This window comes from Dendronephthya gigantea, unplaced genomic scaffold (assembly GCF_004324835.1).
Source record: "Dendronephthya gigantea isolate DGI-Jeju-01 unplaced genomic scaffold, DenGig_1.0 000117F, whole genome shotgun sequence".
Taxonomy (NCBI): Eukaryota; Metazoa; Cnidaria; class Anthozoa; order Malacalcyonacea; family Nephtheidae; genus Dendronephthya; species Dendronephthya gigantea.
In genome coordinates this window covers 35,993-62,500 of record NW_021163127.1, presented here as the reverse complement: position 1 = coordinate 62,500, position 26,508 = coordinate 35,993, and the positions used below count along the sequence as shown (strand labels likewise).

General features: G+C 36.0%; 1 protein-coding gene and 3 long non-coding RNA genes across 4 annotated transcripts; 3 read left to right on the top strand and 1 right to left on the bottom strand.

The window, feature by feature from the left end:
* The first annotated feature begins 9,002 nt into the window (after positions 1-9,002).
* On the top strand, positions 9,003-9,837 carry LOC114535399. Its single transcript, XR_003688295.1, has 3 exons — positions 9,003-9,043; positions 9,138-9,209; positions 9,818-9,837. It is a non-coding gene; the product is annotated as an uncharacterized LOC114535399 (long non-coding RNA).
* A 2,236-nt stretch (positions 9,838-12,073) lies between these two features.
* On the top strand, positions 12,074-14,323 carry LOC114535425. The gene is made up of 2 exons (XR_003688301.1): positions 12,074-12,128; positions 14,221-14,323. It is a non-coding gene; the product is annotated as an uncharacterized LOC114535425 (long non-coding RNA).
* Positions 14,324-15,327: 1,004 nt separating this feature from the next.
* Positions 15,328-16,017, bottom strand: LOC114535405. The gene has a single exon (XM_028556720.1). The coding sequence runs from the start codon at positions 16,015-16,017 to the stop codon at positions 15,328-15,330; it is 690 nt and encodes a 229-aa protein (XP_028412521.1).
* A 3,540-nt stretch (positions 16,018-19,557) lies between these two features.
* LOC114535395 lies at positions 19,558-24,816 on the top strand. The gene is made up of 3 exons (XR_003688293.1): positions 19,558-19,572; positions 19,698-19,824; positions 24,728-24,816. It is a non-coding gene; the product is annotated as an uncharacterized LOC114535395 (long non-coding RNA).
* The last annotated feature ends 1,692 nt before the right edge of the window (positions 24,817-26,508 follow it).

Sequence of the window (26,508 nt, the reverse complement as noted above, 5' to 3'; positions counted from 1 at the left end):
AATGAATGCTAATCATGATGACAACTTGGAAAGAGATGATGATGCAAAGTATGAATATGTCGTTTTGTACACTGTTGGCATCTTTGTGTATAGTTATAAGTTATAAATCTCCACACATTTTTTGTATATGAAATACAAAACCAATGCAAAATGTATTTATTTTATTTTTAATAGTTTCAGTGATGTTGAGTACACATTAGAGAGTGATTCAACAGATGAAGATGATAATGATGTGTACGAAATGTCTGATGAAGAAGCAACATCTTTGGAGGATAAGAGCATAGCAGATGAAACATACAACCAGGCACAAAGCACCCCCTCTTGCCTTGTATCATTTGGGCCACACCAGAAGCTGAGCAGAGGTGAAGAAATGTATGCTCTAAAAGATGAATATGAATTAGGCCAAGATTCAAAATTCATCTGCACACTTAGTCTAATCCTTGGAGTGTTTGCATCGAGATGTCAGACACCTGGATGTATTGCTGCACCAACAGTAAAACATCACTTTGTGGGAACAACTCTAGTTGTTAGCTCAACATGTTCATCCAGGCACATGCACAAGTTCTGTTCATCGAGGGAAGTTAACAACATGTTTGTCAACAATCTGCAAACTGTGGCTTCAATTATGCTCTCTGGGAGTCACTATGCTAAAGCAAATCGCTTAGCAAAATTCTTAAACTTGCAATTTGTGTCCAAATCCAGCTACTATCACTTTCAACGCCTGTATTTAATTCCTGAGATAAACAATTGGTGGAATTGGATGAAATCGGTACTGATAACAGAGTTTGCTGGCAAAGACATTGTTGTTGGTGGTGATGGTCAATGTGACTCTCCAGGCTTCAATACCAAGAATTTATGTTATTTTATTGTGGAGGTGGATAGCAATTACATTCTTGACATTGATGTCTTGGACAAAAGGCATGTTGGCCTCATCTCAACAAATATGGAGAAAGAGGCAGTGAAGCGAAGCATGGATTGTCTTCGGGAGGAAGTCAGAATTGTTGAGTTGGTCACAGATGCCTCTTCATCTGTGAAGGCATTTCTTGGTAAGTACCCTTAGTGTTATTCTATGAATTGACTTTGCAGTTTTGAGACCTAAAACATTCTTTGTAACTTGTTGGTAAAATGTGTAATGATTTTAAAACATGAATACCCCGATGTGATTCATAGCTTGGATGTTTGGCACAAATCGAAAAGTATCAAGAAATGTCTGGATAAGATTTGTCTATTTCTGGTATTATGATGTTTAAAATATGCTAATGTGAGAAACCAGAAATGTTATCCATTACCAACCATATATGTTTTGTGTGTCAATATTTTCAATTCCATTTCTATTTAGCTGGGAAAACCTAAAGCAATGAAAAAAGTGAAGGATTGGGCCCCACACATAATCCGCCATTTTTGGCATTGCTCCAGTTCATGTCGGTATGACGATGATCATTATCAGCAGGGTATCAATGTAGTCCATGCTACTAATGCCTCTACGCAAACTTCTGATCGCAAGTTTTCGCACCAGCTCTTCATCCAACGTTCCAATAAAATCCTGTAATAATTAGACAAAAGCTTTAAAGTTTTATAGGTTTAAGTACAAAATAATCATACCTGTGACTCTCAATTCACTATAATTTATATTGTCTGACCGGTCAACCCATGATAGTATAACTCTATCATATATATCATAACTTTATCATAACTTTATCATAACTTTATCAAATCTACCTACAGGTTGGTTTGTGAAATTCATCTACATACAATACATGTGTATTTGCCCACCTTTACATCCTTATGTTCTTTTTCCCTCAAAGCATCCTCAGATTGCAGTAGTTGTGAGTTAGCACTGCTCAGTCTAAAGCCTTGTGCTAGGCCACGTGTTCTACTGCGCTTGTCGCGGTTATCACACGCTCTCTCTGTGTTTTGTGGCGTATCCTACAGTAAAACCAGATTGAGATTTTGAATCTTGTATAAAAGAAAAAAAAATTGGTTATATCGTAGATTTATAGGCAGACATACCCGGTTCTTGCAAGGTTTCTTGCTCGTACCACATTGACACTCTGCCGTGCACTCGACGTTGTTTCCTTTACAAGGACATCCAGGACTCCCACTCGCTTTTCTTTTGATGCTGCAAGAACTCTTGGAATTGCAACGACTTGTCTATACATGTTATGAAATACAGTTAACAGTACACTGATTACAGCTATGTATATTATATGCAAAAATGTAAATATATGTAAATTTTCACTCACCATGTTAAAGAGAGAATGAGTTCACTGTTTAGTCCAGGCAGTGAGTGAGGTAGGTATCACCTGAGCGGGTAATTTACGGGAGCAGGACTATCTAGACCAGTTTTTGGCGTAGAACACGAATCCGGATCTTATTCAGTTCGACAAGGCTGCTTTTAAGAGTTATTTCCGGATATTGCGCAATTCAGCCTCATTTTCATGCAAAATCAAACGTTTTCAAGATTTAGCTATTATATACCGGAACAGTTTTGAAACTGGCAAGATGTTTTTATTCCAAAAAATTATCCAAAAACTTATGTTTGACTATATTCCCAGCATATAGCCTCATTTTCGTGCAAACATATAGTCTTTAGTTTATTGTGATGCTTAAAAATTAAAAAACAACCTTCAAAGGCTAGTTATAGCCTGTGACAGACATAAGATAAAGTACTTACCCATTATAGTATTTTTCGTTTTCAAAATGGCGGCCATGTTTAAATACATGAATAAATTATGAGTAAACTGAAGTGTATTATACACTACAAACACCTTGATACTACAAATGAAATAATTACTGCAGTGAATGAAGATACTTATAAAAAGTTACAAGAAAGTAAATGTGCTCGACTTACTTTGGGTGGCGAATGAATATATCCACAAAGACCAAATTGAGAATTTGCCAAATTCATTTGATGCTGAAACGCAAGGTTTCCATCGGCAGTGTTATCAGAAATTTACGAATGCTGTTTCCGTTTTAAAATAAAAAAAATTTTCGAATGATGTCCCAGGTAAAAAGCAAAGACGATCTGGTCAACTTCCAGCTACTTTATTTCCAGATATTTGCATGAAATGCAAGTCTTCAAAGCCAATAACTGTCAAGGGTAAGAAGTATTTCCCAAAGAATATCCTAACAATTTCTGCATGCAAGTCTATAAAACGCGCTGCTAAACTCCATAACGATGAGGACTTACTTGTACTTGTTCCCAACAAGGACCTCATTGCTAGGGAGTTCAAAATGCACGAGAAGTGTTACAGAGATTACACACGCATATGTACGAAACAGAATACTAATGTTGCAAGTAATTGTACACCAACCAATGATGAAAACGACGACAGCAAAAAACCATTTGAATACCTATGTCATTTTGTACGAAATCGCATTATTGATGGAGAACAATCACTATCGATCAAACTTCTAACTGAGGTATATGGGCTCGATGAAGAAGACTGTAGAATGAGGGGCAAAGTAAAACAAATGCTTGTGAAACATTTTGAAGATGAACTTCTGTTTGTTACCGTTGCTACTAACGAGGCTCAAGTTGTTCTTAGCAAGAATGTTCTAACCAATACATTGGTTTTTTGAAGCAGAATAAGGATTTTGTTTTGAAAGAAACCGCGAAAGCTATCAAAGATGATATCGCTTATTCAGACTGCTCCAGAGTTACCATGGCCACCCACTGTAGAGTCGCTGCAGTTGGAAGACAGACAACCTCCAGAAAGCTTGCAAATGTTTCTTACAACTTTACTACATTCAACAGATCACAGTCCTAGTGAAGAAGTCCTCCGATACGTTGATTCGTTTTCTCAGGACATACTTTACGCTGTGTCCAAAAGAAAGTTTCTTACCCGAAAGCACATATTACTTGGGAATGGATTGCACAGCATCACTGGCTTGAAGAAGCCTATTACCATCTTAGCAAGGCTAGGCCATTCTTGTAACTATAACAAAGTCCAAGAAATTCAAACAGCACAAGCAGAACTTGCTCAAGGAATGAGATCTCTGCAACACCCCTTGCCATTCCTTCGAGCAGATTCTACTAGCAAGGTTAGTGCCTTCTTCTGGTGGGATAACTTTGACTGCAACAAAGAAACAATCGAAGGTAGCGTACACACGTGTCATGGAGTTGCTTTTCAAGAAGAGTCTGATAAAACCATAGAAAGAAATCTAGTATTTCAAGTGCCAAAATCAAAGAAAATGACTATTTCTGTAGTTCCGCTTGATTTGCCAAGAAGAAAAGTAATACCGCACGAAGAGCCAGCGTCCTTTCATGGGTCCTCTATCTACGAGTACGACAATACGGATGCTTCGCGAATACTGTTGTGTTGGAACCTTCTAAGGCGAGCTCGCATTGCTACTAGTGAATCGATTTCAAGATTCGTTGGTTGGATTAGTCTAATATTTGGGAGAATTAACTTCAAAAGAACAAGGATAACATTCTTACCTCCAATTCGCAATCCAATAACCGAGTACAGCACAGTACTTGAATGCATTGTTCAGTCCCAGAATTTAGCAAAGGCATTGAATATGAATTACACACATATAACAGTAGATGCTGGTGCAGCAGCGAAGTTCTACCACATACTATGGAACAATCCAAAGGAATTCGATTAAGTTTTCATACATTTAGGTGACTTTCACAGGATGATGGAATTTTTCTCTGTCATTGGGAAAATAGTGCAAGATGGCGGTTTCAAAGAAGTTGTGTACCAAGCAGGACTCTGTACTTCCGGAGGAATCAAAGGTGTTTTATCCGGAAAACATAATCGAAGTTGGAGGATTCATGAATGCTTTTCAGGGGCAATTGAGAGATTGTTTTGCGAAGCTCTAGTCAGTAGTTGTCCAGACAAATTGGAAACAATGATTAAGGAGCTTGTGACAGACGTGGATTGCAAAGATTTATTTCACAAAGACCATTCAGAGCGTACAAAGAAGAGTACATGAAGAAAAAGATGGAGTGTCTTCAGGGCCACCACGGAAAAACTGCACAATTCTGGATGAGCTACTTGGATCTAATGTAAAGGCTACACAAACCGCACTTCTCAGTTAACACGAATTACTTTCAACTGAGACTTCACTGCTGGAGAGAGTTAATCTCGCTCTGCTTTTCTACCAACAAGCAGAACTATGCACGTTATGGCGCATATTATTGCCTTCAGTCTGAGAATTTGGACCAGACCCACCCAGGTGCACCAGACGTTTATGAAGAGCTTGAAAACCACAGGTACTTTTTCTCCATGACATTAATATATCCAATCAATATTTCGTTATATGTACATGTGCATATTATTGAAGGTTTATGTTAACTATATTTGTTCTATCTCTTTATAGGTGGTATCTACTTACCTGATGACGTGGCCGAGAGCCTCTTGTCTGTTAAAGAGCGTGGGACTTTGTCAAGAGACACATTCTTTGAGCGATTAAACTCAGAAAGTGCCAATGAAACCCTTTTTTTCAGTCCCATAAAACGAGTGGAATGGAAGAGTTTTGCGGTAGAAGTAAGAAGCTAAAAGTCTTGACGAAAGGTAAATCTAAGGAAATAACTGTTCAGCGGGACATCCTTGGTATTCTTGTTGCCAAGTCACAACAACAGAATGCTGCAATCAACATCGACAAAGCTCTGTTATCCCCTTGCACCAGTCCCACTATCAATGGCAACATGCGATGGGATTAGAAGAAAGACCGCTAAAAGCAAGTTGTTCAATGCAGCGTTACGATCATTGATTGAAAACGACGTGCAACTTCCCGGCGATCAATATGCTCATAGAATCTATATTCTAGATATTGCAGCTACCAAACATGTTTAAAGATGTTGCTTTACGACTGTTGTCAGATCTTCAAATGCGGTATAATATCATTTACGTTGCATGTGATACGTACAAGGATTGATCAATAAAGAACAGTGAACGAAATCTTCGAGGTGATGGCAACAAGTTTGTTATTAGAAGTGCAAATGTACGTGTACCAGCTGATTTCAAGAAGTTCCTCGGTAACGGAGACAACAAAGAGCAACTTTTTGAGCTTATCGAAGAAGTGTGGGTTCAAAATAGAAACCAACTAGGACAACATGTTGTATACTTCGCTAGGGGGAACGCCTGCCTCAAGATAACAGAAAACGGTTCTTCTTGTGTAAGAGAACTAGCAACAGACCACGAAAAGGCTGATACTAAGATCACATATTTGATTCAGCAAGCATCCCACCATAACAATGGCCAACAAATAGCCTGTGTGGTACGATCAAGTTCCGGCGACATCGATATTCCCATAATTTTACTTGGAATGGAGCCAATCAGCAATGTGGAAATCTACATCGACAACGGTTCTGGAAAGACGCGAAAGCTCCTTTACTTGAACATGTGTAGTCTTACTAATCAACAAAAGAAAGCATTAGTTGGATTCCATGCATTTACCGGAAATGATTATGTGGCAAGCTTTCTGCGTAAAGGTAAGCCTTTCTGTTGGAAACAAGTGAGCAAAGATCCAGAGTTCTTGGACATTTTTTGCCGGTTGGGAATGGAAATGCATGTTCCTGAGGAGATGTTTAGTGCCATGAAAAGATTTGTATGCTTCTTGAATGGAGAGAAGAAAATCGAACACGTTAATGAGGCAAGGTCAGCTATTTTCTGGAGAAAGATGAACAAAGAGCGTAAGGTAGTTGACCTTTTTCTCTTACCACCATGTAGTGGCAGCCTACGAAAGCACGTGACCAGAGCTAACTATGTTGCCAGGCTTTGGAGAAAGGCACGGCATCCAATTATGGCATTGAAGGATCCCCAATTCCATGGTTGGCTCACGAACTTGAACATTGATTGGATCGCAGAAGCATATCCTGACGACGTTGCCGAGCTACTTGTCGAACGTGATGAGGAAAGCGATGAAGAAAGTGATGACCAAGAGGACAGCTGCAGTTCAGATGACAATGAATAATACAGCTATAGGTACTGTATGTTATTTGAATTATTTTAGAAACTACATCGAAACCAGTAGTGTTGAGTTACATTTAATGTTAAGCCTTATATCAAATTACAAGATGTTTGCATTAAAACTAGGCTATACTCTGGGGGGCGGGAGGCTTGCCATTTGAATTATACTGCATTTCTAATTCCAAAACTGTTCCAGTAGACATGTTTTTATTATTATTAATAATAATAGCTAATGTTTGATTTTGCATGAAAATGAGGCTGAATTGTGCAATATCCGGAAATAATTCTTAAAAGCAGCCTTGTCGGACTGAATAACATCCGGATTCGTGTTCTATGCCAAAAACTGGTCTAGATAGTCCTACTCCTTTAAATTACCCGCTCAGGTGATACCTACCTCACTCACCGCCTGGACTAGTTCACTCATAACAATGGTGCCAATTATCTCCGATCGCTTTTCCAACAATTTCCGACAAAATTTTTGTTATGCGCAGAAAAGATGCGCACGCGGTGACACTGCTCCTTTAATTGTTTTGTCATATTTTGTTTTGCAAATTACAGCAATTATGCCAACTTGCAAATGACTATGCTGGTAAATGACAACAATGACTGCTGCTATAATCTGGTTGTTAATTTGAACATTGAATATCAAGCTAACCCATGCTAGTTGGCATCTGGCATGCCGCATGCATGTCCAATCAGCACAAAATAACTCTTGATCCATCCCTGCATACATACATCAATATTCCCTCAGGCCTCATTGTAATAAAAATTTAGGAATTACTTACAGGTTGTTTTCTTTCTCTCTTTTGCTTCTTTAGGTCGTTATCTGCATTTTTAAAAGTATATACAAATCATAGGTCAGGATATACACATCACATTTTTCATTATAAAAAGCTCATGCAAATATGGTAAGTAATTTAAAGATAATTTTTCAGGCGGGAAAGTGCCTTTTAACCCCTTATACTAATGAAATAAATTAATTAGTTGTCACAGTAAAATTTAAAGCAAGAAAGAAACACCACTATAAGAAACTCTTATATAACCATGCATACAAACTATGTTTCTTTTGATTAGTATATCTATGGTTTCTCACCAGGATGTTCTTCAATTTCTTTCATCAAATCGGCATCGCAGACACTGGAGTCTTTTGGTATGTTCTTCTTTTCCTGTAAACCTTGAATGATGTATAGCTACATAAATCTTCAAGCTAGGAAGTAACTGAGCATATATTAATTGACCTGCTATTTGACTCTTGCATAATGCAACTGGCAAGTCATGAAGCACACAATTGATAACCAAGTACCGATCTACTTCTTTGCTTACCTTCAAACGTTTTCTAGCTTTAATTGGTCGACGGTTGTGTGTATCTATTTAAAATATATAACATTTGTTAGTATTTGTACTGTTCCTTCAGTTTGGCGTAAGCTGTTGCGTTTCCCTGCCAGTTGTTTGTGTCATTTACTTATGTTAATATTGCTGATACATACCTGGCAAAGTTAATAAATTAAATTAAATTAATATATATATATACTTGGCAAAACTATTGCAGTGAAATCAATATTTCATTTTATTTCAAAAACATTTTCAAGTAGGAACTCTCTCAATAGCAATCTTTTCGAATAAATGTAATATATAACGCAATGCTGTTATAAAACAACCCAGTCTCTTCCTAAAATTGACTGTATATACTAATTGTGTTCTGCTGGGCAAATTGACTGTGAGAATCAATTTAATCCTTTCTTTAATCAAAGATTTCAAGGACGCTTTACAATCTACCAGGCCTGGTTACGCTGCCTGTTCGCTAATCGCCTGTTTGCAGGTTAATTAACTAAACATTGCATTTCTTGCAGTATGTTGTATTCTTTGAATATCGCCTAATTTTTATGCTATCATATCTCGTAAATCTGCTGGAAAATGCAAAAAGAATGAAGATGAACATCTAGACTCGATAATTCATGAAATTAACACCATTACAGGTGCAGAGTCTTCTAAAAGTAGAAAGACTCAACCTAACCACTCAAGTAAAAATAAAGATATTGACATTGTGCTGAGAAGAGACGAATCTGGCCAGCGAATATATCCCAACCCAAGACGATTGTCGCAATCTAGTTGGGCAAGACGAGGTAAACGTGGAAGTGTCAATAAAGTTTTTGTGTTGTGGAGTTTTGTAGGTTATTTAAGCTTTGACTTTTACTGTTTTACACCACTTATTAATAGGCAGCAATATCACTGCAAACAAGGAAGGATTTGTCGAGACAGACTCTGTGAACGAAAGCAATCCAGAGTCAGGTAAACACTTTAATCACAGTTCATGTGTTATGCAGTTATATATTCTAACTGTATATTCTCATATTAGAAGGTAGATCGAACCATACAAATTTTTGATAACCTTTTCCAAGCCTGCATGTTCCATCTGCTTTGCTGGAATCCAGGCTGTAAATACGTCCAAATATTCGCCCAATAAAATGATGTATGAATTTTATTTTACAAGTATAATGGTTTTACTGTTTAGTTTTGGACTACAACTACCATAATTAGTCGTGCACTACAGTCAAATCATTATACTAAAATCAGCCTCAAATCAGTTATAAAATTAAAGTGGGTTGGGGTGGTATTGCCTTAAATAAATAATAAATAAACATATATATGGCTAATCTCATTATTACCTTAAGTTATTAAAGCATATTGGAACTAGAGAGTGAGGTTAGAAATATCATTACAAATTAGCCTATGTATAAACCTAATGTGGGTATGCGATTGTAGGATGTGGTTTAATGGGTTTTTGTGGTCTACCTTAAGATATTAATTTTCCTAGACAATATAGTTGCGATTTTATTTAAATAGACAAGCATGCAAGTTTTAAATCACTTTAATGTATAGTTTTTATAACTAAATAGTGGAATACACAAGATTGAACAAACCTGTTGATCTCTTAACTGACAAAGTAGATGAACATTCTGAAACTTTTGAGCAAGGTACAGGTAAAATTAATTTTGGATCTACCATGTTAAATAACCTAGAGTGTTCCATGTTTGAAGGTACTGTACAGTAACAGTATGTGACCTACAATAACATTTCAACTGGAATTAATTGTAAATGGTATATATATTATTTTATAGACCTTGATGCAATCATTGAACAGTGTGAGGAAGCTGTTGGGGAAATGAATGATAATACCACTGTGTGGCAAAAACAGATAAACAATCTTGAGGAAAACTGGGAGAATGCTAGAGGAGCCATATTTCACAGTGTTTTGTGTTCATTTGCCCCTCCCACTTCCTCATTACATTGCTCTAAAATTGATTGCACCAATGATGCACAATTGAGGTGTAAGCAGTGTGGTGTTTTTCAATATTTATGTGTCAACTGTGATGAAGAAGTACATCAGTGTCAGCCTCTTCATGATCGTGAAGTTTGGATTAATGGGTATTTTCAATACATTCTTCCAACTGAGTCAATAACTGATGATGGAAAGCTTGTTCCTGTTGCTATATGTCAATAATTATTTTCAATTAATAATTTTTTAATGGCAATGTACCGTGCAATATGGTTGCAAACTGTTTACAAGCAACTGTCTATAAAATAACTTAAAAGGATATGAGGTATACAGGAATCTGCACTTCCAAATTTGAATGAGAAGTTTGGAATTCAGAGGCTTTTATTTATAATGGAAGGACCTAAGGGATAAGCTGTAATTTTCTTACTATATTTAAGGTTGTGCACGTCCTCTTTGTAAGCTCTAACACCATCGAACGCAAAACAGTAGTCCCAATACGGTATAAGCTTACGTGTGAGCACAATTGAGGCGGGGAAAACAGTCCAAAACGCACGCAGAATGGGTAGATACACTTTTGCAGATGGCAACGACAATAATAGATCATAAACTCGTATACAATCTGAATATAATTTTAACCCGAAATTGACGATATGCAAATCGTGAAACGTGAACGTGAAACGTGGTTCGACTAAATAGAACAAATACATAAACCTAAATTAATATAGTGTAACTCTAAAACAAACCCTTACAATAACTAAATACAAATAAAAAACGACTTACAGATGTTTTCCCAGTAACTCAGAACTTTACTTTAGCTTGTAGATTTTGCTCTTTGCTTGCGAACCTTTAGCTCCTTACTGCCAGAATACCTCAACTATACTGCCAAGTTTCTGGTCCAACTGCATGCCTTACCCATGCGTAAATCTAGTTAACTTAATTTCCTATGGTACTTGATATAAATGATTAAGATATATGTTTTCCTGTGATTAGCACAGTTGTCAATAACGAACATAACATAGACTAGCAGTTCCAAACCTACACTCTTCTTTACCCAACATCTTGCTTGGTGTGCGGGGAATCTACTTTGAAAACATTGAACAGCTCAAAAGTTATACTCATCACATCTGAAGGTATTGTATTTTAAGTCGATCAAAAATTGAACCTAGTCATAAGTTTATTACAAAATAATGCCGTACATGTTAGTGCCAATTCTTTTTGTTATTTTTTTTTTATTTCTGTGCTGATGTTTATAGTATACAGTAGAGTGTATATTAAGATAATTAATATAATGTAATTATACATTCACAGTCAATCATTAATAGTATATGCTAAGATTAAGTAAACGGTTAAAGTTAATGGATTTTTTTCATATTTAAGGTTGTTTTGACCTCAATTGGTTTAACATACACTGTTCATCATGTCCTTGGCAATGGTCACCAATTTCGTTTGACTGTATAGTTCAAAGTGGTTTTTGGCCAGGAAGTCCTGCCAATGTAAACTACTTGTTTCATCAAGAGCTGTTCCTTCTTTGGGATGTTTTCCGGAAGCAAATGCCAGGGTCCTCACAAACTGCTTTTATAAGAAGCTTGGAAGACATGTTCGTTCCAAAAAAAGGGTGAGTGCTGTATATAATGGCAGTTATGAATGTATTAAAAATAGCCTGATCACACTAAAAGATGATAATCATACAAATTCAATGGGGTACATATAAAATATGTTGGATGGTATTTAATTAGCACTCAGTAGGGTCAGAGCATACAAATGTCTTTTTTCTTTGTATTAAAGGCAGATGTAATAACTGCAGCAACATTTAGGAAGGCCTTTGCAGAGTGGTGCTATTGTCATTTGAAATGCCCACCATGCAGTGTTGACCAAAACTCTTGTCATATTGATGGCAACCACAAGGTTTATAGATATGATAAAGTATCAAGGTACCACACCCTAATAGTTCATGTACTTGTGTGATTTATATTTTCCTAACATGACATTTGCAAGACTACATACCCCAGTGAGCACACGACATCATTTCGACGTTGATTTATGGTTGAATTTTGGTCGCGACGTCGATCAACCCAATATCAACTTCGTTTCGACGTCGATTTCACAACGTCATATCGACGTCGCAAACTGACGTTGTTTCAACGTTGTTTCGACGTCAGGTAAAACTAGAGTTTGCTGCGTTTGCCGCTTTTAAATTGTATATGAATTCACAACAATATTGGGAAAGTGTTGTGAACATCATATATGCAGTGTAATGATGTGTTTTTATCAGGTCGTTAAAGCGTCGATATATCAACCTATTCTTGATGTCGTTTTCGCGACGTTTATTCAATGTTGTTTCGACGTTATATAAAAACTTTACAGGACCAGCTTGCAAAGATTGCAATGGTAATAATATCATTCCTGATAGATAGTTAGGACGAATGTTGCGATTTTAAGAAGTTAATTTCTATGTAACAGACTATTTAAAACCATTATTAAATACCTCGGGCCTCCCCGGAGCAACATCAGTCATGCATCGTTGGTAAAGTGCGCGCAGTGCATTTTGGGAAGGTCGAATTGAGCGCGTCTATTTGAAAATTGAAACATGTTGTCGCGAACGGAATATGAAACATTGTAGCTGTATATTTCGGGATATTTTCACAGGATTTTCTCAGTTTAATGGTTGGATATCTTCCACATAAATCCAAGAAAGCAGTAAAGGTTAGTGAGAGTCAGTTTTACAGTGTGTATTGCCATGACAAAGGCCATGAATCGCGAGATATGAATACGCGATCGTGACATTGTGATTATATTTTGAAATTTAAATGTTTAAAACATTGCCCAAACTCTTTGATTCTCTTTTAAAAATGGTTACCGATACTTGCTCATTAGATTTTGTTAATTTATGTTTCAACGTTGTGTGATCGCGGGTTATTCATTCTAATGACTTTGTATATACAGTAAGATCGCCATATTTGACGCCAGAACTAATTGCATTTATAATCCAATTCAATCTGCTACTTAGTTTTGATGATTTAGACCCAATTTATGGTTCCGTATGTTAGTCGTGTGTTATTTATGTGTTGAACGTGATTCGATTTAGCTATTTGCTTTGATTTTTTGAAAATTGCGTACTATTATAAGCCCTTTGCTAGATGAATAAACTTATTTTTATTATGCTGCTCCCTTTGCCAGTTGCCTTTCTCAACTGAAGTGTCGAAGTGCTACATCATTAAGCTTAGTAAATAACTAGCGAACGGCCTAGCACAGACCTATAACAAATATATGGGGTAAGCGCACACATAGGGACCACATATGTAGTAAACAATATCATCTCAACTTTTAAGGTTGGCCAAATCGCAAGTCGCAAATTGTCATCACAAGTAAATGCCCCTCCTGTTGCTGCGTGTATAATGATGATGAAAAGATTGTTCAGAATGAAGGGAAAGATAACATACTTGAACATAATATCCAATTCCATAGTGGTCTATAGTGTCCAAAAACTTACTTTTTATTTTACAATACTGAGACTCCTCTCGCACTATTTTGAGGCGAGATTTTAAGAAAACATAATCTGAGATGAAGGAATGCCAGACAATTTTTCGAATCTGATTTCTTAATTTCAAATCAAGTATATTGTAGATTTAAGCAAGGTGATGTAAATTGAATAAAATTTGTTTGAACTATAGAGTCAGTGCAAGTATGTTTTTTATATGCATTTCAAAATCTAGCTAAAATCTTATGCACGGACGTTGTTTTAAAGGCAATAATCTAATGTCGATTCAATTTGCGTTTTCAAATCATTTTCGATGTCGTTTCGACGTTGAAATTTCATAAATAGCAGACGTCGATTCGACGTCGATTACCCGACGTCGTTTCGACGTTGAATAATCGATGTCGATTCGATTTGCGTTTTCAAACCTTTTTCAACGTCGTTTCGACGTCGCTGGGTGACGTCGATTAAACGTTGAATCGACGTCGTTGTGCTCACTGGGACATTATAAACTGGCTATATGTCACCCAGGAAATTTGAATATTTAGGGGTACAAGTCCTTCTTATTACAATGACCATCTGATTGTCGAAAATGCGAAAGTAGATTCTCACATAAGAAGCTTGAATTCCAAAATCACGAAGAAAGATATGGTAAGGTTACAGTATAAAATACTGGTCGTTGGCCGATATTTTTGTTCTTTTTTGTTCTTCACATAGGTAAATTTAGGTGGAATCTTTTTTGTTTAGAAAGAAGATAGTTCTTCTGGTGATACGCATTAGAAAGCTGCAAAAGCTGTGTCGAAAGTGAAGAAGAAGCAAGATGAAACTGGATTGGTAGTGGCTGGCTGCAGACATTCTGTTTGTCAAACCGCCTTGAATATGTTTAGAGGAGAAGTTTATGGTTATGCTCACTATCTACATTTAAACTTTGTTCATCCAAACAATGTTAGGTTCTTGTGGAAGGATGTGATATGTAAGTACTGGCCATGGGCTAAGCGAGTCACTTCAGAGCAAAACAGGATGGCATTAACTGATACAAAACCAGCCTTGTGACTCATGCATGGAAAATCGCACAGTTGGAACTGTCAGGTATTTTTACTAGGTCTAAATTGTTAAACATTTTATTATATCAGAACTAACTCCCTTATTCAATTACAAAGCTCTTATATAGGTACCTAATATAAATTAACATAAATATAATTACCATAACTAATCGCTACTACCAACACCTTCCTCTTTCTAAAAAAAAAACTAAATACACCATCCAAATAATAATGTTTTTTCCTACATTTAAAATAAATATGAGTGTTAAATTTTCAAAGAGCTAAATTGTCATTATACTAAAACCTGAATTGACTTAGGCTAACCTACATATTAACTATATAGTCATTAAACCTTTCCGGCATTCTTCGGTTTCTTCTCGAACGACGAAGGTGAACTTCTGGTTCTTTCCTGGACTCAACAACAGGTGACCTCATGGTTGCCTCTTCTTGCACAGTCAGAACTTTAGAGTCCTTTGATTGTTCAACATTCAACTCGTCATCCAACGTCACTTCATATCGATTGTGATCTTGATTATTGGGTTCCATGGTTGCTCTTCTGATCTGTCTGTGGTTTCGTCGAACAAGACCCCTCTGGGTTTTCACAATACACGATCAAGGGACCGGGTTTGAAATCACTTCACCGAACATCCAAGGTTTATGCTTGTTTGCTGGATTAGGCTTGACAAAAACTTTTTCTCCTGGTGTGAATTCCTTTAGTGGCCCTGACACTTTCTGATCGTAGTATGACTTGGACAAAACTCGTCTTCTTGCTATATCGCCCAGAACCACTTTATGGTGCACCTGTTTTGGCTGTAGCTCTTTAGATAATACTGGAATAATATCACGCAACTTCCTTGACATAAGTCTTTTCGCTGGAGAAAACGTATAATTCTGCTGTGGGGTATTCCTATATGCCAGTAGTGCCAAATAGGGATCTTCATAACGAGATTTTTTTAAAATGTTCTTTGCCACCTTTACAGCTGCTTCTGCTTTTCCATTTCCTTGATTATGGTAGGGTGATAACTTTACCATCCTAAACGCATATTCCTTGGCAAATTGAGTATACTCGTGACTGTCAAACTGCGGTCCGTTATCACTCACCCACTCCTGTGGGATACCAAATCTTGCAAAGTTCTTTTTCATAGCTCTAATCACTGTTCTTGTATACGTACTCGTTAACGAGTCTAACTCAAAGAAATCACTGTAATGATCAATCGTGACTAGATAATTCTTTCCATCAAGATGAAAAAGATCAACACTGACCTTTTGCCATGGTAGTACAGGAATCTCATGTGACTTCATAGGCTCTGCGGGTCTCTCCGCCAAATACTGGGCACAGGTGCCACATGCTTGTCATGTATCCTGAATGGCTACTTGCATTCCTGGCCAAAACATAGCCTCTTTTGCTCTTCGAATACTACTCTCCGGTCCTTGGTGTGCTCAATGGATCTTTTTTAGCATTTCAGGTCTTAACGAAGTTGGAATGATCACTTGTTGTGACTTGACTAGAACTCTGTCATAGGTTGATATTTCATCTCTGAAACACCAATATGGCTTAAGTTCCCCAGGAACTGCTGACCTATCTGGAGGCCACCCCGTCATCACCATCTGGTACAGGGCTTTTAATGTAGGATCTTTCATGGTCTCTTGTTGCACTCTGAAACGTATCTGATGTCAATGCTGTAGGTTTCCACTTCATTTCTGCTATCTCAATTCGGAAAACATGCCATCTTGAGTCCTAGCCTCTGTAGGTTTTGATAATGATGCTCTGGACAAAGTGTCAGCTAAGTACATTTCCTTGCCTTTCTTGTACTGAACTGTAAAATTGTATTGCTGTAACTTTAACATCATCCTTTGTAGTCGTCGAGGCGCTTTGCACAGAGGTTTATTGAATATTGTCTCTAACGGTTGATGATCTGTGTGGATGACAAAGTTGTTCTTTCCGAAAAGGTACTGGTGCCACTTGTTCATGCACGTTACTATTGCCAAACACTATTTTTCAATTTGGGCGTAGTTTCTCTCTGTCTAATGTGTGTGATGTGAAACATACAGGCTTTTCTTCTTGTAATAACGCCCCTCCGATTGCGTGTTCCGAGGCGTTGACTTGCAAAATAACTGGCTTCTTCGCATCATAATATTGTAAAGTAGATTGAGCAGCAATGAGTTCCTTAGCTGTTTGAAAAGCCTTCTCTTGCGTATTAGACCAAATGAACTCCGTATCTTTCTTTGTTAGTTCTCTAAGTGGAAGGACCATTTCACTCAGTTTCGGCGTAAATTTTGATAGATACTGGCACATGCCTAAGAAACGCTGTACCCCCACTTTATTGGTTGGTTTTGGCATCTCTCTGACAGCTGTAACTTTAGATGGATTCGGAGATACTCCCGTGTCTGTGAGTTTGTGCCCCATGAACGTAACTGACTTGGATTTAAACTGGATCTTCTTCTTGGACAACCGCAAACCCAATCTACTGCATTTGTCTAACAACGCAATCAAATTTTTATCATGATCTTTCTCGGCTTCTTCTTTGTTGTCTCCGCACCCAAATATGCATATATCATCTGCAATGTTGATCACACCTTTAAGACCCTCTAGGAACTTGTGTTGTCTTCGTTGGTATTCCTCCGGTCCTGAAGAAATACCAAATGGCATACGTGTGTACCGATACCGACCGTTTGGACCTTGAAATGTATGTGGTAAGAAATGAAGATGACTCTTCTCAATTGTATGAAAAGCTTCAGATACATCAACTATTGTGAAAATCTTGGCATTCGTCAATAGCGGAAGTTTTTCTTCTATAGTTGGTATCGTATAAACAGGTCTCTTGATCGCTTTGTTGATTGTCTGGCTTGGATCGATACAAATTCTGATCTTTCCATCTGGTTTTTCTTTGACAAGCATGTTGGAAAGCCAATCTGTTGGCTCGAAGACAGGTATTATCGTACCTTCATCACACAGCCTTCGCAGCTCTTCATTACCTTTATTCAGTTTCGCAAGTGGAACACGTCGCGTGGGGGCGTGTCTAGGTTGGACAGTCGGATCTTCCTCGATATGCAATGGTTCTCCTAGTGATTTGCCTCTCCCTGTCTTGAACACGTTTTCATAACGCCGTAAGACTGCTTCTTTCGTAAGTTGACCCAGAGGAGGAAGTTCATCTTGATTACTTGCGTTCTCCACGTTATGTACTTCATCAGCATATATCTTTAAATAGCCAAGAATCTGCGCATCTCGCCCAAACAATAAAGGTGGCTTTCCTGGCGGTACATCAACAACAAGGAAATCTATCATCTCTATATTTTCTTTTATCTCACAACACATGTTATTTGTCCCTTCGGCTTAATCGTCTGATTTCCATATGTTTGTACTATTGCCTTAGTCCTCGATACTTTGGATGCAGGAAACAATTTCTTTAACATATTCTCAGGAATAGTGTTACACGTCGATGCAGAGTCAATTTTCATTATTCTTACTCTGTTTCCATCTATTAGCTTTAAATGCACAAAGAACTTTTTTCCTTGTACTTTTTTATTTGCCGAATCATTTGTGATCTTCTCAGTTGCAAATAACTCCTCTTCGGAACTGTCTTGTACTTGATGGGACTGTTGTTGTCTCTCCTTATTCACAAAACCCTTCTTACAAGCCCGCGCGAAATGGCCACTTATACCACATTTATTGCATTTCTTTCTGTACGCTGGACAATGTTGTTGACGTGGCTGACGATGCGTACCTAAACACCAAAAACAAGGTGGCGTGAGCGTTCTTTGTTCTTCTTTGCGTTCTGCTAATCGACTTGATTGTTGTTTGACCCTGTTATTATAATTTACTTGCTCTTGTGATCCTCGTGCTGTTTTCATCAACTCATTCGTAAATGTTGTCGCTTCAAAAGCTTAGCCACTTCTACGACTTCTCGAAGAGTCACCTTCGCTTGTGTCCCGTCTCTATGTCTATGTCTTTTTTCGATCAATTTTACGCGCAATTGTTCAGACACAAGACCGGCAATGAATTGGTCTTGCATCAATTCGTCAGCATACTCATCGTATTCGCATTGTGCTCCTTGGTTTCGCACTTGGTTTCGAGACTCCCAAACACCACTAGACTTATTTTCTTGCTGAAATAAACGAAGGAATTTCTGTCGTTCTCCAGCGACGCCTATGCTAGCTCCATAGTATTCTTTCAACGCTTCATTAACTCAATGAGGCTTCTTCATATCTGTTTCATCGAGCCCTAAGCTGTATTTATATACCATTCTCACAGCCGGTGGCAGTGATGCTCTTAAACATGCCATCGCCTTGTCTTTATTCACCCACTTTTGCTCTGTTTCTTTAGAGCCATCATACCAGTTATTCATTGTGCAGTAATCTATGAAATCCTCAACATAGACTTCTATATCGTTCTTTTCGTCGCCAGATATCTTGAACACCGGGAACGGCAAGGTTATGTTAGCCATTTTTGCTTACGGCTATGTATTTAACAAATATTTTAGGCCTTGCCGACCACACCTGACACCATGTTAAACATTTTATTATATCAGAACTAACTCCCTTATTCAATTACAAAGCTCTTATATAGGTACCTAATATAAATTAACATAAATATAATTACAATAACTAATCACTACTACCAACAAAATTATTCGTTCTGGTCTCTTTGTTGGTTTGAAACGTTTAAAAATTTTTCTTTCAATTTGGTAAGAGTTTTTTTGGACTGAACTTCAATATAAATTTTGGGGCATGACATAATGTCATTGCATTTAACATAGGTTATTTGAGTGGAAGATGGCAAGAAGAGCCATCACAGAGCATCTATTGAGTTGGAATAAGCGAAAAATTTGTAATCTACCTAAGCTTCGCCTGAAAAAGGTTAATTAAAGTAAATATTTTCGCTTTAAATGCGAGGTGGTGTAAAACGTGCTCGTTGCATACTTGAGCTTATGCAATGTTCTTTTCAGCATTCGTTTAGTCTTTCTTTCAATGCCTTTCCGTAGACGGAAAAGAAACTCGCCGATGCGAAAACGGAACTTGCTACGTATGCACGTGAGATTAATTTATCAGACGCTGATTTGGATGCCTCAGTTGTGTCATGGAAAAGAGATGTTCAGCAGTTTGCTACTGGTACCACTAATGATTGATCGTGTTAAATTATATACTGTACCGTACGAATTGATAAAATGTATATACTTTATGGATTTCACGTCTTTAGAACAAAAAGCAGGAAAAAATGTCGACGTTGGGGATTTAGGAGAATTCTACCTTTTACATCATGTGGTACAAAATGTTCAACAGCTAAATACGTTTGTAAGTAGGAACGATGACCAGACGCGGATTTTAATTGGGGATAAAGAATTTCACCAACTTGCTGCCGATAAAACAAAGCAGTTGAATAAGAACATGGAAAGATTGCGTGTTTTGTCGTCCGAGCTTTTTAATTCCACTGTAACAGAGGAGGAGCTTCTAGCTCGGGGGAAGGTTGAACTTTCGAAAGTAACAGTGTCCAGGTTGCAGAGAAAATTGGAGATGCTGTACTTTTCCATTACGAGGCGGATGAAGGAGATTTCGTCGCTTGCTGGTTGGTGTATAACAATTTTATTGTTACTTTAATATAATATGTTTATCCTGGTCACTCACATCGTTAGGAGTTAATAACTAGGTCCGCGTACTTTATTTTATTTGGTTAAATAAAGGCTTTCTCTTTAGATTCTAGTAAAAGGAGATCATCTATGCAAGCAAAATGCTCAAGGGAAAAAACAGAAATAGCGTCCACATTAGAAGAGTTAAACTCAGTTAACAGCCTTCTGAAACTGCCTGCGACAAGTGCTGAGGCAATTCTTGCGGGAGATTTTCTTTGGTCGTTTAGTGAGGAACCAGCAACTAGGAAAAGTATAGCGAATTTACTAGTGTATCATGGCTACATTTTTATCGAAAGAATATAATTTTTTCTTTGTTTCTTAATCTCTATATAAATTGATTTAGACTTTTTGCTATACTATAGGCCTTCCTGTACAATACAAAGCACAAGTAGTAGAAAAGTTCATGCTGGTTCAAAGGCTAAAAGAAGAAGAGGACCAACGAAGAAAAGAAATGAAGAACTTCCTTGTGTTCTATTTAAAGAATATTTTGGACAACCTTCATAAAAAAAAAGCAGACATTAATGAGCGGATAGGTATAAGTATCAGATATTTTCCGAACTTTTGCAATAGCTGTTATTGTATAAAGTCTTGACAATAAACTTGCTAGAAATTGCTAGAAATCTATTTTTGATTCCTTCATTGATTTTTTTTCCAATGGTCTTTGCAAAGCACTGTTTTCACCTGAATTTGTATTTTTAGCTTTTATTCATGACGTCAATGAACCTGATGACAAATATCAAAATGAAAATGAGGTATAACAATGTATTAATATGTGTGCACCATAATGGCATGTAGTCTTCTGTGGTTTAGTGTTAGTCTCCAATTTTTTTCATATTTTACATTTTCTGTTGTTGTAGAACTTATTGGGTGATAGGAAGTGTTATTCCTTGCGTTGCGAAAGAATCGAGACATTGCAGGGTCAACTTGCTATTACTAACAAAGGAATAGCTTTTGCCAAAAGCCAGATTGCGGTTGGTTTGAAATATTTTCGACATCTAGATACTTCTCTGGCATGCCTGGAAGAAATTGATGATAAATGCGATGATGATGATGATGAATATTACAATGAAAGTGAAGAAGATTGGTCAAGTGACGACAATAATGAATTAGAATAATTTTAGTTTTAAAGAGTTTTTGAAATTGAAGTTCAGATACCTTATTCATAATATGATATATTATACGAAAAATAAATAGTAATAAAACTCTAAATTTGTACAACATCTATATATGACAATTCCTTTTTCTCTTAGAAGAATTAAAAGCATTTCATTTTTGCGATTTTCTTAGTTGCCAAAGCTCTTGCATTTATTAGCCAAAGCGATGTATAAAAGAACTTGGGGGTGTTCAGATCAGGATCATGATCCAGATCTTAACAGACCGACAAGAAAAAGTTTCTATATAGACTCCAACCAAATGCCAAACTGTGTCTGGTAGAACGAAAAGTCAAGCTGTCTGTTTGACTTTCCAGTTGGTTCAATTCCAACTCGCAGTTCTGTAATTAAGCGTAATTTAATATTAGGAATGCAGTATCGTTGTTTTGTGATGATGACTTAAATCAGTAGAACATTTTTTTAAAAAAATTACAGACTTTACGTGCAGTCCAGTCACTTGTAAGAAAGATTTTTAGGCGTCCATCAATTGATAGTCTCGCAATATACTCCTTCATAAACCTAATACACTTTACACTTAATGTATGCTCCGGAGGGAAATAGCGAGTTTTGTTTTCCCAAGAGTCTGAATTAATGTCAAGGGAAACATTTATGACTCGAGGGAAAACAAAACTCACTATTTCCCGAGGTGTAGCGAACATTAAGTGTTTTGTTATATAGGAACAAAAACATACATGTTACACAACAATTTCATTTCAAAATGTTATGACAATATGCGGGCAACAATTTTTCACTTGTTTGGGAAACATTACATTTATTTAAAGTCATGTGACTACGAATGAACCAATCACATTTAAAGTATACAGCACCTATATAACAATTGTTTTTGTATATATCTGTTATATGTATTGCATTTCGTCCTTCCTTGTGACGAGCGAAAGGAACCTGGCATAAACCTGGCAAAAGTATATAGTTAATGAGCTGTAGTGTACTTCTGAAAGGTTTGCTGAGAAATATCGGATAAACAAGCACATTAGTTTGTAGTACAATTTTCGTATACCGTATATTTTGAAAGTTGCTATGACCTTCAAACGAGTTTACCTACATAATAAATTCAGATTCCGAAAAAGGCAGCAGCAAGATCGTTTCATTAAAATTTTAGTAAATTTTGAAATTAAAAATTTGAAGAAATTCCGCAATAGAAATAAGGCTAAACTTCAAATGCAGAGATTTTAGAAATATTTCATTCTTCATTGATCATTTTTATGGCCTAAGGAAATAGAACATGTCTTGCATGAAATAAGAATCATAGAGTCTCAAAAGTTTATAGTTTCTCAAAATAATAAAAAGTTTTCGAAAAAACGTTTCTCAACAAAATTTTCTTGTCAAGTATTCCTTAGGAAACTTTTTCTAGATTTGATTATTAGCCTTCAGGATGACCTTTTTGGGGTACTTTCAATTTTCTCAAATGTGTTTAAAAAATAATACCAACATGAAAAACATTTTTTTTTTAAATAAACAGACCATTTGAAGTAACTATAAAATTTCGCTTTAATGTTCACTTTGCGATATATAAAGAAAGTACTAAAAACTCAATTACGAAAGCAACACATGATATTTTTTATTGGAAGGAACATATAGCATTTTGAAGCGGCATGTTTTTAACACCCGAATCACCTCGACTTTTTCAAATTTTTATTTCTTTTGATCCTTTTGGATTGGCTATGGACGTGAGGATCCTTATATATGTATGTCCTATTTGTTTTTAATTTTGGCGATGTGAAATAATGATCTTTCTATATGATAAAAGTAACACGAAAATTTCAAATTAATCATTGCAATCCATAATATAGCTTGATACCGCACGTTTTTGTTGAACACCCGAATCACCTTTTTTTTTGTTAAAAGGTGAAACTTTAATCACTAATTATGCACTCACTATGGTATTACCTATATAGTTTGTAATACCAATATTGGCAAGTTAACATAGTTGCCAAGTCTCACGGATTAGGCGTGAGACTCACATAGAGATAGTCTGAGATCTCACAGATTTCGTCTATTGTTGTTAGGGTATTGTCCTTAAAAGTTAAGAAGTTAATAATAAAATTTTAAATCAGTCCGTACACATAGTCAAATTAAAATTAGTCAAAGTTCAAATAAAAAATTTCTTGTTACAAATTGTTTTTTCGAAAGAATATCAAATTTCGGGAAACTTCGGGAAAATTACATTAATTTCATATGTTTGCGGGATATAGGGACTAAATTGTCTTCAGCGAACAAAAGTAAAAAATGAGGTAATCATGGTATTATGTAAGAAAATTTTAGATATTCACGAGAAATTGCTGGCATATTGTTGTAAAACAGTCTTCATTAAACTCCTATGTCTATATGCATGGTTGTAATACAAAAGTAACCAAATTCTTCCTTTTGCTAAAGTAACGAAAAATAATCAAAAATATCCTTTTTCCTCATTCTTTTTAACCTAAAACGTTATTTTGGTAAATAAATTTTTTAATAATTATTATAATAACAACAATAATAGAATTCAATTATAGAACTGTGAGTTGGAATTGAACCAACTGGAAAGTCACTCATGCAGATAGCTGACATTTCCTTCAACCATGCAGTTCATTTTAGTTTTATTTTCATTTTGTTTATCGATATAAAAAGTTAAGATTATGTATAGAAGCAGTAAGTAGCATAGACGATAAATATAAAAAATTGTTGTTTTGAAATATAAAAAAAATTGTTATATTGAAATTGTTGTTTCATAGCTTGTTTTTGTTTTATGGAGTTTTCGCAAATTATCTGCCGAAACAAAGTTGAACAGGAATTTCAACATCGCTTATTCAGGAACTTATACATTAAACATAAACTATATAAATAAAAACCATGTCATATGGTTTATGTAATAATTTAAAACAGGAGTAGCATTGTTCTATAATATATAGAATGAAAAAACACAATGTATGTGAATGTAGCATTGTTCTATAATATATAGAATGAAAAAACACAATATATATATATATATATATATGTATGTGTATGTGTATGTGTATGTGTATGTGTATGTGTATGTGTATGTGTATGTGTATGTGTATGTGTATGTGTATGTATGTGTATGTGTATGTGTATATGATTATATATATATATATAATATATGTATATTATATATAATATATATATTATATATATATATATATATATATATATATATATGTATGTATACAAACCCTCCTCATAAGAAGCTCAAAAGACTGGTGGTGCTTGTATGTTTAGGGAGTGAAATGTTACAGAGGCGCTTCGGGAAAACTTCACCACAGTTTGAACAACGCTTACAAGCATTGCCCACCTCAGCTGAACAACTCTGGCACACTTTCTTGCGAGATGTAGTCTAAAAAACACATACGATCAATGATGCTTAAAATGACAATTTTAATGTGAGCATAAATAGAAATTACCTAAGTTCGGGAGAAAAGTGCTGACTAGAATCAGGAATGAATAAAATGAATGGGTGGAAGACATGGTTGCAATGTAACACAAAGTAAAGGCCAATTTGCACTGTCAATGTTTCTGTGATCAATTAGCCTCTGTGAGAAGTCTGTGTTCACAGAATCACAGAGCTTCAAAGCAACTGCCCTCTTTGAAGGTGTTCACATTGTCAAATACATGGATCAAAGTGTACTTTGATCACAGAAACTGTGCTTACCTGCAGAAACTGTGATAGTGCAAGCCAGCCTTAAGCAGGGCCGTAGCTAGAAGCTTAATTGGGGGGTGTATATTCATAAATTCTTGTTATGCCCAACTGATTTCTTTTGTACGCTATTGTTTCTGGGGTAGATAAACATGAATATATAAATATACGCCCTCCAGTTAAGCGGTCTAGCTACGGCCCTGGCCTTAAGTCAATGATCAGCTTTGTTCTCAGGCTGTCAACTTCTGTCAGATATGTACAAGTATTTACAGTGACTAATGATACACACCAATCATGAAGATAATAACAAGATAATAAAAATATTACTATATTTACTGCTTGATCACATATCCCTCATATTGTTAAAAACATACTGCATCACATTAGGGTATATTATTTTGATATATAAAAATGAGATATTAAAACTTTTCCACACAACAAAATATTTTGAATCTACTAAAACGTGACAACATACAAACTTTTCTGATGTGGCACTCACAACTTGTTTTTCATCATCTAGTAATAATATTGAGGAAAAACAAAGGCAATTAAAAGACTGGGTCATTGTAAATTAAGAAGTATTATTTACAACATAAGCAGTCACTGGATAGGCACAAAATGGGATATTATAGTCATGTACACTACACGAATGAGAATGTTGACTGTAATTTATACCCTATTAGATAAGTACTCTTCATCAGATTATCAGGCTTATTACTGCTGGTACTCATGTGTATGAAATCAAATCACTCCCTATACATGTAGTTTGTAACATTTACAGAGGTATTAATGTGATCCAAATTCCCATAAATTTGCCAAAATAATAGTTTATATGTGTAAGTTCATTAATTGCTTATGAATTTCACAATGTCATTTAGATATAGACTACATTACATTATATACAGGGTACAAAATCTCCTTGGGAGAGAACAGATGGGAACATTTACAAATTAAATATTGATCAGTAAGATTTCATTATGGATTATCAACAAAATATTTTGCTTCTTTCTGGCTAACATTGTCATAAGTACTAAACTAGTAGATACTAGTAACAATACCTGTATGCTTATTAAATCATAACTAAATCAGAATAGGTGATTATTCAAGGAAGTAAACTCATGCAGTGAAATTTTGTCATGCTTACATAAAAAATTTGAGTTGAAATGTAAGCCTATTTATTAATGTCGTGAAGCAAATATCACATCACTAAAAGGGTTAACCATTGGAGCAGCTTTAAATCACTTTAAAAAATACAATTATATTTCACAGGTTGGTTAATGCTTTTTGATTGATAAATTCTTCTAAAATAATTAAGCATTTATGCAGTTATAAAATATGCTATACACTATGGTGCAAATGCCTATAT

Coding starts and splice junctions, on each gene's coding strand:
- LOC114535405 (XM_028556720.1), bottom strand. CDS start 16,017: ATGAAGTCACATGAGATTCCTGTACTACCATGGCAAAAGGTCAGTGTT.